Raw genomic sequence first — 13,234 nt, 5'->3', positions numbered from 1 at the left:
CTTTGAATACCTCCATAAAGCACCATTTCACCAGGACTGTTGTTCGGGGCTATGCAAAGAGTGCACTGTGAGTAAATTTGTTAAAGTCAGTTTTCAGTGAGCTCAACAGTTTGCAGTTTCAGACACCATGTCACCATATTAGGTTCAGAAAACTGAATTTCTGCCTGCTCTATCTGACACTGTACTTGACTGGAAAGGGTTTTTCTAGGATAAATGCGTTTCACCCACTGTAAATAATGCATGACCTACATCACTGGAGTGTGTATAATGTCTTTGCTTTACATAGTTACCTGTTGTGCTTACAACAGAGAATATTATATTGCAATTACTTTGAAATATGGGCATGAAGAAATGCAATGAGCATAATTTCAGGAGACTGTTTTAGCTGCTGGACTTCAGAGCCCTGGTGAGGCTGTTACAAGAGCAGTCTAGAAGCAAATAAAATATTGCTTACCACATGAGAACTAAGAGAGTTACTTGTGGGGAATAATTTATTAATCAGATTTAGTCTCTTTTTCCACTTGCAATTTGTCTGCAAGCACTTGGTGTTCTTTTCCTCTCAGTTTTATTCTCTGCTTGAAATGATTCTCTGGTTTTCAGAACGTTCACAGCTATCCCATTACAGACAGCAATCTCATTACAGATATCAATCTATGATATCCAAGAATTAGATTTGATTGGGCACATATGTCAGCTGGTCTCATTTCTACTCTCCAAATGTCTCTCCCATGACTACATTTATGATGTAACTGTTCATGTTTACAAATTAAAAATGGACGTTCCCTGAACATTGTCTGGTAGTCAGTTAAAAAACTTTATATCTTCACAGGTTTCTGTCCTACTGCTTGTTCCACTGAATACTGAAAACAAGGCCAGATCCTCAACTTCAGATTTTTATTCATGATACTCGTGGCAGCTTTACTATCAACTTCAGCTGGGAAAAACCTGTGCCATGACATAGCTTGGTGATGAAGCCCAAACCACGGTCCAAGTCTGACAGAGAAAATGTAATACATTGCCTTTTCTTGTCTTCCCTTCCTTTGCCTTGCTTTTCTCAAGAGATTTTCAATTCTCTGAACCTGTAATGAGCAAGCTGATGTTGCTGGCTTATTTATAAATCGATTAAATAGCTTTGGTGAAGCCTGATATTTGGAGAATCTGCATGCAGCACTCCAGAATAAGTGATAAAATTAAAGGAAAATAGTAACAGCATAAATAATAATTTCTTGTTTTGGATTAGGTGAAAATTGGCTGGACAATATGAAGATATAATGTGAACCCAGAGATAAAAAAGCAGCTGAATGAATAAGCATAGTTTTTATAGTGTTGTTCTTCATTGTCGAGATACATTCTGCTTTTATTGTTTATTTGACTGATGCCTAAAAAGCTGATAAGTCCAACAGAAATTTTTCTCATATCAGAAAATACTGCTAAAATTCAGTGGTAATATTTCAGCATTCACAGTGTTGCACAGTGTTGCACTGAAAACCAAACCAAATTTTCTGACAGCACAGTTTTCCTGTCTTGCTCCCTTGTCTTTGGGCCCTTGGTATATGTGGCACACTGAAAAGAACGTAGGATCCTAGAAGCAGCAGCAAATCCCTGTGCCCAGGGACCCAACACAGCAGCTGCCACACCTTCCGGACACCCAAGAGTTTGAATCTCCAACTCTTCGAGTGGGCTACCTTAGAGATGCATGTTGCCGGTTCCCAAATTTACACATTTTATTACCTTGTCACTTGCTATCTTGTGAAGAATACGAATCCATTAAGATAATTCCAAATTTCTTCTAAGGAATGTAATCATTGCCTGATTTCTTTCCCAGTCTCAGAATTTTTCATAGAATAGGAATTTCAGCTTCCAGAAACCTGTATTTGGGTGTGTTTAGCACCAGATAGCTGTCTGGCATCTGTGCTGCCTCCTTCATGTGTACATGCTATTACTGTTCTAACTGTTACTTCACATCCTTTTTTCAACTGCTCCTCTTTTCAAAGGGATGTTTTAGTTTAGCATCACAGTGAAGTCCTTCCCACTCTGGTACAACACGAAGTGTTTTGGCATAATGTGTCAATTAATACTCCCCTCCATTTGACCACATCTGTTGCGGGACAAGACAATTTGGCCACTTCAACAACCCATTTGCCTTAAGTTGAGGTTTTGCAAGAGGAACGTCTTCTTTACCTTTCAGTGATATTTTTAGCAGTTTGCAGGAAGCGAGCGTGATCGTTCTCCTTTAGCGACTGTTCGGCCTGAGAGATGAGGGATGTTGAGCGTTCGATGCACTGTTTGCAGTTCGCAATCTGCTGAGCCAGTTTTCTCAACCTCACCACCTTGAGTGGAAACATAAGAAAGCAGTCACATCTCTAAGGTCACAAATCATGATTGCTTTCGCACTTCTGAGGATAAAACTAGAATGAAAAGGGGGATTTAAGATGAATGTATTCACTGACAAGAGCTTTTTTCACACTAGCTTGATGGTAAGCCCCATTGAACCACATAACATTTTTAATAAGGGGACAGACACAGACACTTTCTGCCTCAATATTTTCCACATGGAAAACAACAGGGGAGAGCCAAAACAAGCACAGCTGGCCTATTTTGCAACAGAAGAAACGCCATTTCCTGGTACTTTCTGCTTACATGATAACTAAGGGCTATTTAGATAGCAGTTTCCCTGAAGTCATGAGATCTGTGTCAAAGGCAGCTCACAGATTAACTACTTTTTTCCTATTACTGAGGTGAGTTTCACAAGAAATAATCTGAAAATAAAATCTGACAGAAAAAGGCTGTTCAATTCTACTAGCAATACATGCCTGCCCTCTTTATTACGTGCTTTTAGGCAAACAGGGTGTTTTCTTGTTGAATATTTTTAACAGGACAAAAGCACAGTAATTCTGGAGAGATGATGATTATTACTGCAAATGTATGTGCTGGAGAAAAACACAGTAGATGTGACTGCAATCATTAGCTGAAAGGTTAGGGAGGGGCACAGTCAATCCTCCATTTAAAGACAATGTTGGCTAACAAAACTTCTAGTTCCTGAAAGGTCTGGCAGTCCTTCCCAGTGTTATCACATCAGGATCATAGTTTGAACAGGAGTAAGAAACAGGAAGGAAATGAAATAATTCTGGAGCTCAAAAAGGCATTAAGACCCAGTTACATTCAAAATGAGGAAACTAACAACTAAGTGGACTGGCAGAAATATTAATAATCAAGATAACATTCCTGATCTCAGCAATTAGAGCACAAGCTATGAAGGTGCTGAGTTGAATTTCAGATATAATTGCATCCTAAGTAGATCTAAGGGTATCTTAGTGCACCTACCCAACATTAGAAATCAGTAAGAAAATAAATATTTTGTAAAACTTTCAAAAAGAAAATACTGGCCAAATGACTACAGTCCTGCCATATTGGCGTTTCTTCTAAAGACAGAAAAAATAAAGGGAGAAAAATGCTAGGAAAGCACAAAGATTTTGTTAATGAATGATCTGATCAGCTTCTAGGATGAACTAGTGCCATAATGTTTTCATTTGTAGAGATTACAATTTAGTCTACACCAGACTAACTGGGGAAATATGAATTGTGGTATTATGTAGCTATTCTTTTTATTTACTTATTAATTAACTAAACAAACAATGAACTGAACTATTTGTTACCTTGTGAGCTTTTGACAATCATAAGGCATGTCATTATTTGTTACATCTACATATGAACTAGGTTTTTCAATTGCTTGATTCTTTTTTATATCTTCTTCAAAAAGACAACTGATGATGAACTTTTAAAGGAAAGGTTTCATCTCTCCCACTCCCCACAACGGCAGGAACAACAGCTGCCCTATAATTATCTTATGTATTTGATATTTAAGCACATTGTCAGACTTGTGTCTGTGAATCTGCAGCCTTGCAGTCATAGCTAGAGCTTTATTACTCCGTGTTTCCAGCTCTGTAGCTATAACCACAGTCCTATATACAAATTTGTCATGCTCTACCTTCCAGAAAGACACTTAGCCACAGGCCCTCTTAAAAGAAGGTCCATTGGGCAGAATTTCCTGTAGGTTTCCTCATGGGTCTCTTGAATCCCTAAAATTTTTCAACATATACAACTTTTGGAGCAAAGCATTCCAGATCTTTACTGGACCTCCATTGGTATTACTTTTGGTTAACAAAGTTGAACAAAGAATGGGGATAGATTCAAATATTCAAATAAATTTGGAGTAAATTGTATTATAAATCTTCCACACTTTAATGGACATTAGAATATATGTTTGCAAGCAACAGATTTTTTAAAAACAACTCATGTATATAGCACAAACCCAAATGAATGGAAAGTTTTCTGCTTGATTGGAAGCACAGCTGGTCTCACTGCACAGAGAAACAGAATTGAAACAGTAATACAGAAGGCCATCTTTTCTGTTTTGAAGGGAATCATATTTTGTAAATAGCATGAGGGCATTCAGGTTATGTCACAAAATCTACGGGATCTGTGTTTTCAAACATGTTTAAATCAGCCCTTGCCTACAGGCTTTTTATTTCAAGTTAATTGGAATATCTTGACAGCTGCATGAACCATTTAACCTGCTCTTGACTTTTTTCCTTTCCTGAGCTTTTCCCACACAAGAAGAGTTTATATTTGACTGACTTAGTTGAGATGTTAAAGAGTAAACATCATGTACCTAGAAAATAAGAACGTTAATTCAACTCTAATGTGTTTCTGAGTTAACAGGTACCTAGCAAAATGCATTGAAACTTGAATATCAGAGACTTTTCCTGCTGAATATGTTTGTTGCTAATAATCATTATGCCTCAGTAATTAGAAATGCACACCTCGTTTAATTTCCTGCATGCTTTTGAATATTGTTTTGTAAATAAGTTAGACTTCCTGTTCTCAAGAACAACAATTGAAACAAATTCTTTATGTGGTAGGTAGCACTTTAATAAGTAATTAAAGTATCAAATATTTATGTAGATAATTGCCAGCCATGATACCAAATGTTGTGATATTTTGTGAAAGTGAAAACTTTGGGGCAAATACCCTCAGGCACATAAATGACTGAAGGAATCATTAATTAGTCATAATTTTCTTATCACTAACTGATGGTGACATAATTTCTGTGTTTGTTCTTAAAAATCACAATCACAATTACAAATAGTGAGAGAAATGCCAAAGAAAATGTTGAGGTCTAGCATATTAATACTGATACATTTCATTCCTCTTTACATGAAAATAGCAGTGGCCCAGGGCTACAGGACCACATAAGGACTTTTACAAATTTGTATTAATAGTACCTGAGGTCAAAAAGTCATAAGCAGGAGGAAGCGGTGTTGGCCTACTTGTGATCTAAAGAAGAAAAGCTTTTACCTTTCCTTCTTTGATTTTTGTTCCAATTATTTGTCGTCTTTGCTGGATTATTTCAATGAGCTGGTCACATTCTTCCATCAGCTTGGTTTCTTGGCGGGATGCATTTACCTACAAAGCAAACCATTACGATTAGCAAAACCTTTTTTGATGTTTTCTTTTCTCTAGTTTACAAAGCAGAATTTCTAAAATGTTTAGTCTGGCATTTTTGCTCCCTTCTGTATTTAATCTATGTGTTATTTTGTTTTCCATGTCTTGGATTTTATGAAATACTTTTCTAACTCAAATGAGAAAAGCCTGGTCCTGTGAGTACTGATTGATGTCAGTTAAAGTGGACATCAGTGAGAAGTGAATGCTCTTCAGGAGGTGCTTAACACATCACAGTTTCAAGCTGTATACAGGACTACAGTGAATAGTGATGCACATAAGAGCACAAGTACTGGGTCATACAGTCCATCCACCGTAGTATCTTGTTTCTCACTGCTGCCAGTGCCAGCATTTGCTAGAAAAGCATCTTAGGAAAAAGTCCCAACATCTATGATGGTTCACATTAATATTTTCTTATCCTCCAACCATTTGCAGCTCAGAGTCTTCTTGAACCAGACACAATTTCTACATCACCACTAGTCCTCAAAAGACTTATCTTCTGTGGATTTATTTAGACTTTCTTTCAATCTCTGTGAACTTCAAGTATCCCCACCATCCCACAGCAATGACCACCACAGTTTAACTGACAGGCCAATGAACAGCTACTTCCTTTTAGGGGGATTTGAATCTGCCTCCTTCCAGCTCAATTTAATGATCCTAAGTTCTTTTACTGGAAAGGGCAGTGATCAACTGATACCTACCCACAGTCCTGGTGCTGTTTGTGCTTTTACAGATCACTGTTTTGTCCTCTAGCAGGACTTCTTTTCTACACTGAAGAGTCTCAAGTGATTCAGGTTTTCCTTGCATTAAAGGCATACCATACCTTCAGTCATCCTTGTTTTTTTCTCTGAAACTTTGCAAGGTCTGTCATCTCTGTTTTGATACGGTGAACAGAACTGTACTAAGTACTCAAGGTGCAAACAAACTATGGAGTCATACAGTGGAACAATATGTTCTCTACTTCATTTTGGTTACTTTCATAGTGATTCCTAATGTTTGATTTGCTGAATTTAACAATTGAAAATATTATTATTTTTAGTCTCCATTTAGTGGTTCTTGAAAGATTAGAAATACTGAAGATCCAAGTGACATTGCCAAGTTATGTGTATTGGTTGTCTGTACTATTACCACTTTGGCTCAGCAATGAATCAGGTAGAAAAAATAGCTGTGTTCATATAGTTTTCTACAGTATAAATATATAAGCCAGTGAAACTGTATTTAATGCAAAATAACCTCACAAAGAATATTATCTTTTTATGGAAAACATTGACTTTTGTGAAAAAATAAGAAAACTTGACCTAGAAAAGTTTTGTTTCTCACCTCAAAATGTTTTGTTTCTGGGGGAGACTGATTTTTTCAGTAAGAAGTCAACATTCTGTATGACAATAAAAAGGTACTTCCCCACCAGTAGTAGTATGTATAACTCACATGTATGCAAAAAGAGTCAGAGAAAAAAGTTCTAATCATATATGAAGAAAAATTTTACGGAGTGATTTCAGAGCTGTGTTTCTATATATACTTTGCTAAGAGGGTAAAGCAGCCTTCAGCCCGTCTGAGTGCTTCTAGAGCCACGTCACCCTTTCCATTCTCTAGTAAGAGGTGGTGGTGAACAGCAACAGGGAACAGTTGCAGGTGTCAAGTAAATATATTTCTTGGTTATTTTTCAGTCTGATGAGCCCCTTGATCTGCCTCAACCTTCTTTTTTTTTCTTCCAATAATGTGTTTAAACACGCTTTTACCTGTAAGCACATTGTGGAGCTCATTAAGATTAAGCAAATGTTTATATATCTAAATTTGGACCAAGGTAAATTTTACAAATAACCTTTCTTACGTGAAATACATTGTCTCCTCCAGGCAAAGATAGGACTTGTTTACAAAGGTCTGCTTCTATTAAGGTTTTGGATTATCCTTCTCGAACCTTCATAAAATTAAAGTTTGATTGCATATTTTACAGGCTTAATTATTAATTAAGATATCAGAATAATAAAAAGAAAATATATTTGTTTCTGGAAGGGGTCAGGCGGTACTGAAACTGCTGCGGAGATCTGCATGCAGTAGGTGAAGATGTAGAAAGTACCTCCACCATGCAGTTTTAGGTGTCTATTTATCTCCTCACATTAGCTGTTTGCTCTGCCTGGCTTCCCGCCATGGTGTATGAAGAGAGACAGACCACAGAGCAGCTCACCCAAAGCCACTGGCAATGCCATTGTCTCTCCACTGACCACTCAAGGACCCTAGAAGAATAAGTCAATCAACACTGTCCCTCCTACTCCCCCTCTTCTCATCATCCCACCACCCTGGCTGCATCACACCCGCCCATTGTGCACTTTGGCACAAAACTCTACAGAGCTGTTTTCAATGAACCATCCAGTGCAGAAGTTTCCCCAGCTCCAACCCCGGTTTCACCAGTGGTTGAAATTCCACTAAAGAGAGGAGAATCCCGAATGGGCTCAGTCAGGGGCAATGATCGCATCCACTGCACATGGGTGCAACTCCTTGTGGGTGGATACTGAGGTCTGCTCATGCCAGAGCTGACTTTGGCACTTAATTACCGTAACACTTCACGGGATTTTTGAGTAGCTTCCACTCAAAGTGTTACTTCTTTCACCACTTACATCACAAGTTCATTTTGTTGAGCAGATTTAATTAATCTTTGGGTAACTGTCATGAAACATAGAGTTAAGGAAGGTTAAGTCAACTTTGTTCTATTTAATGCTCTGGTTGGTTTGAATAATAACATATTAATTAAATCTTAAAAAAACTCTAGGCTAAGAAAAACAAAATGCTTGGAAAAAAACCCTTGGATTTCTTACACACTGACTGCAGACTTCTCTTTTACTTTGAAATCTGAAAAGTATACCCTTTTATGAACTTCATTTGAAGACATTTCCTACTTTATAGCTTGCACAAGCTTATTAAAAGTGAAAAGAATATTTCAAAATTATTTGATAAGTCTGAGCTTTGTATGAAAAAGAAAATAATCTGGGGGCTTTTCTCAAGTTGAAATACTCCTTAATCAAATTTTCAGCCTACAAGGCCTCTGATTCAGTAATAACTTTATAATTGAGCACATGCTTAACTTTAAGTGCACCATATTAGCTGTGGCCCTAAAGGGACTATTTGTGAGATTACCTCTGAATATTATTTACTTGTATGTTTCTGAGGAGTCATATATCAGACCAAAGAGCCACAGGCATGGAGCAGGGCTCTGCTGTACAGGTGCTACAGAAGTACCAGAATAAGTCTCTGCCTTCTGCTTGCGTCCTTTGATGAACAGCAACCTTGACAATAACTTCCAGCTGGGGCCGGCCAAGGTATGTGAGTTTGGTCTGGTGAAAATATTTGAGGTTTTGCATTCTACATCTTTCCACATTAAAAACTAGCCTTCTTTCCAAGGAGTTCGTTAAAAGAGACTGAGAGCTGCATTTGAAAAGTCTGGAGACTGCATTGCTCACTTTGGTTGTGGGAGGCTCTGAATTATGTGGAGAACAAACTTAAATCTGGGCTTCCTTCATCCCAGATACATGTTGACTCTTTAATTTGGGATATCTGTTGCCTGAGAGTTTATGCTGGACTTGGGGACAGCTTTCTGTAGAAGATTTTGCTCACATCAATACACTTAGTTTTGGCATCACCAAAGTCCTTAAAAATCCATGTCCAGAACTACTTTGAACCTAAAGCTTTATGTTTTACCAGTATCATTTTTATAAACTTCTCTTCCATGCTACAAAACAGTTTTAAAATTGACTAGGAGGCCTGTTATGATTTAGCAAAAATAATGACATTTTCTAATACAAACAAGCAACCAAGGACTGATTATAGTCCTGCTGCTTTTGTGGGGAATTTATTAAAATTTCTGTAATATCTGAAGATCTTAAACAGACAGATTACTGAAAAATAAATAAATAAATAAATATCAGGGTTCTTTCCAGGTTTTCCAGACAGATGGATGGGGACTCCTGGCTTTTGCCTCAGGGAGTGGGTGTAGGAAAAAAAAAAAAAAAGAAAAGAAAAGAAAAATAAAAATAAAATATGGGGCTTCCTCAGATGTCTGACAAGGAGCTGGAAATGACAAGCCTTCCCAACCCGAAGGGGAGAGCCGGCCAGCTGTTCCCTGCTCCACAAGCTGAGAACTGCTTTGGAAAGTGTTCTGCTCTCTGCCGAGGCTTTCTTGGCTTTCATCTTCAGAGACCCGAGTTAAATTGCAGCTTAGGTCATAAGAAAATAAATGTGGTGGTTTCAAAGTCCCCAGCAGATGTTTGGGAAATCACAGAACTAAACCATGGTGAGAGGTTCAAGGTTGCAGAAGAACTTCTAGGCTTAATTCAAAGGCAAACACAGTTTCAGAGGGCTAGATTCATATTCATGAAAACTTCCTCAACTAATACACTGGAGTCAAAGGATTTTTTACTTCCCTTGCAGAAGCAAAACTGTCCCTCTGAGATTCCTTATGGGTGAGGCAATTTTGTCCAGAAGTGGAAATGCACATATGCCTTTTCAGCAAATAATGTATAAATGATGAGCAGAATAAGACATCCTAAATTAGAGGTGGCCTGCTATTTTAAGACTGCACTATCTGGGATAAATTCATCAAAACTAAAGTAATGTTTATTCACTAGTCCTCCACTGGTTATGCAAAATGGAAAAAAGTAGGTTGTAGAAAGAGTCTGATCTTTGGAAAGTGAAGTATGAATTTGAATTTCAGCTTTACTATTTAAAAATGGTCCTAATGCCTCAGAAATAATTTATTTGCAGTTGTGGTCATACAGGTAAAGAAGAGGTATCAGCTTTTTTTAAATGGGTTTGAGTTGATGGTTATAAAATTACTATATATTCACAAATAAACAAAAACATCAGGAAAGCAAATTGTAATGATTCCACTTAACAATTTTAAAACAATTGCCACATATTTCACTCTAGATTTTGAGCCTGAATTCCTTCTTACACCAAACTCAGAAACAGAGGGAAAAAAAACTACAATGATGACATATAATGGGCAGTACCTGTTTACCCTAGGAAAACTTTCTTCATTGTCATGTAGGTTTGGAACACATTTTCTAGGATTAGAGTCTCCAGAAGAATTGAAGGATTAGAGTAATCTAAAGAGAGAGGCCTATTTATTTTTTAATTACTGTATGTTGTAAAGGGAATAACTTTTCTTCATAGTTACAATACCTTGAAGTCATTTTTTTTAACGTCATCCATGTTTCATTTAATTATCTAATGGAAATACAAAGGATAACGACTAATGTGCGTTTATTAAAATATTTCTTCCCTTTCTTTCTATGGATAGTGAGGCTGAATGAGAGTCATGGATTAAAACTTTTTGATATCACGCGTTATTCAGTTGAGTCTTCTGTAAAGCAAAAGCAACTCTTGGAATAAAGCTTTTTCAGATTTTATCTCATCTAAGCACAAAACTGATTTTATCTATTATGAGAAACTGTGCCCTTAGAAATATGTGATATTAATCAGCTTGCCATCTGAATGGATCATCTACAACTCCTCTATTCTGAATTGGCACAAGAGAAAAAGGAATGGCCATCTCCCATTTCAAGTGTGCCAGAGGCTTTGTTTTTGTTTGCATTCCACATCTATCTCTAAGCAAGAGAACTGTGTTTAGAGGCAGTCTCAGAGCAGGTTAAACAAAGGTCAGTGCAACAACACAGCAACTTACTCTGGCTACCTAGGAATTTTGTGAATGAGGAATCGATTAGGCCAGGATAGCTAAACCACTGATAAGGCTATCTGCCTCAATCTTGACTAAAAGTAAACATTTTTAGCAATTTGAAATACTCATGTTACTTAATAAAATATTATTTTAAAGTTTTTTGTTCCACTGTGCTTTGAAGCACATTGTTGAGAAACTAACCAGCAAGATACCTAGCTGTTCTCTAGTGACATTTTCAACTTAACCACAAAACCAAACCAGAAGTTGAACGGAAAACAAACAAGTTGTTTTCATAAGAATTTCATTAAAAATATAAAAAACTTAAACGCAGATGATCTGGAAAGTTTCCATAAAGAGCTACTCCAGAGGTCCTTGTGCCAACAGCTGTGAAGCCCATCGAAAAGGCTTGCTTCAAGGAACCAAGTATACTCTTTATAAAACACAAATCCAGCATCATGTTGGAACTATAGCTGATCTTTCTCAGGGTAGGAAAGCACACTGGACAAAAGACATTTATTGAGAGATAAACCACAGTTTCACAACTGGGTTAACCTGCTCTGGGATCATATTACCAAGAAGAAAAAAGGTATTGCCCATTTTTCCTGCTATCTGCAGAAGCTGGTGTGGCCACTTGGGGAAAGGGCTGGTCTGAGCCCACCTGTCTGATGTTCAGGTTGCACAAACACATGAGAAGCAGGTAGAGAAACACAATGCGGAGGGTGGAGAGACTTTTGGCAGCAATGAGGCTTAAAATAAGATTAAGCTTAAGATCAGACAAAGCCCTAAGAGTGATTTGTTTTTTTAAGATGCACTAAAAAGGTCATATTAACCGCTTATTTTTGGTAATTTTTGTGCTTTATGTAAGCCCTTGCTTTGAACCTAAATAATGAATTTTTTTAATTGAACAATATTTACATATTTATTGTTTTTATTTTGTTATTCCTGCTGACATTAAGCCTTTGTTTCATGTTGAGCAAAATATTCCACTTGGTTTGCTTCATTTAGTGTAGAAAAACAAGAACAATTAAATAATCACTGAAGTTCAAAGAATTGCCTGTCTTTTGATGAAGGTGAATAGCAGAATCATAGAATAGTTTGGGTTGGAAGGGACCTTCGAAGGTCATCTAGTCCAACCTCCCTGCAATGAGCAGGGACATCTTCAACCAGATGAGGTTGCTCAGAGCCCCATCCAGCCTGGCCTGGGATGTCTCCAGGGATGGGGCATCTACCACCTCCCTGGGCAACCTGGGACAGTGATTCACCACCCTCACTGTAAAAAATGTCCTCCTGATAACTATTCTGAATCTCCCCTTTTTTAGTTTAAAACCCCCTTGAGGCCAGTGCCCTTCTAACCAACTGTTCAGGACCTAAAACTCTCATCCAGGATTCATGGTGTTGAGCCTAGTGTTTAACATCCTCACAAGAAGACCAATGCCTTTGGTCTCCTTGCTGCTCTGACTGTTGTTTTTCTACTTATGTTAGGTAGAAAAAGGAGGAACTTAGGAGTATTTTGTTCCCAGAATGGTAAATGTCTCAAAGACAAAGGGTTTAAAAAAGTAATAACATTTTGCCTGACAAGTTATATTCTCAGGCACAAAATATTACCTGCTGCATTAGTTAGCTAAGGATTAACAGTGAACTAAATTCCATTTTCTAGTCCAAGGACAATGTTTTGCAGGAATATCAGTCTAACAAGAATGTGAACACATAAATGGATGTGAGAGAGATGCGGTGAATGGGAACTCGCCACCTTAACAGCCAATGGCAAGAACTGCTATTAGTTTATAAGCAATCTGTATGATCTGTTATAATAATTATGACTCCAGTCTCCAGAAATTACAAAATAGTTGTAGGTGCAATAGCATATTCCAGCACATGCCAAATCTGTATATAAAATATATGTGTAAGTGCTACAGTTCTATATATACACATGACCAATTATACGTTGGATTAGTAATTTGTGAAAGCAATGAAATAATTATTTAGGCAAATAGTATTTGACTACTAGGCAAGGGCTTACTTGACATGCAACTTAGGACATCCTTGAATGAATATTCTGTG

The 13,234-nt window shown here is 37.4% G+C and overlaps 1 protein-coding gene across 6 annotated transcripts in view; it reads right to left on the bottom strand.

Annotated features, from left to right (window-relative positions):
- MID1 (midline 1) overlaps positions 1-13,234 on the bottom strand; it is a 253,389-nt gene that overhangs the window by 37,027 nt on the left and 203,128 nt on the right. For all 6 annotated transcript variants that reach the window (XM_065073456.1, XM_021292264.2, XM_005505988.3 and 3 more), the window contains 2 exons: positions 5,359-5,466; positions 2,182-2,330 (listed from right to left, as the gene is read on the bottom strand). In XM_065073456.1, coding sequence (XP_064929528.1) covers positions 2,182-2,330; positions 5,359-5,466 — 257 coding nt within the window. The remainder of the gene's footprint in view (positions 1-2,181; positions 2,331-5,358; positions 5,467-13,234) is intronic.

This window comes from Columba livia, chromosome 1 (genome assembly GCF_036013475.1).
Source record: "Columba livia isolate bColLiv1 breed racing homer chromosome 1, bColLiv1.pat.W.v2, whole genome shotgun sequence".
Lineage (NCBI taxonomy): Eukaryota > Metazoa > Chordata > Aves > Columbiformes > Columbidae > Columba > Columba livia.
This window is presented reverse-complemented; position numbering and strand designations above follow the sequence as displayed.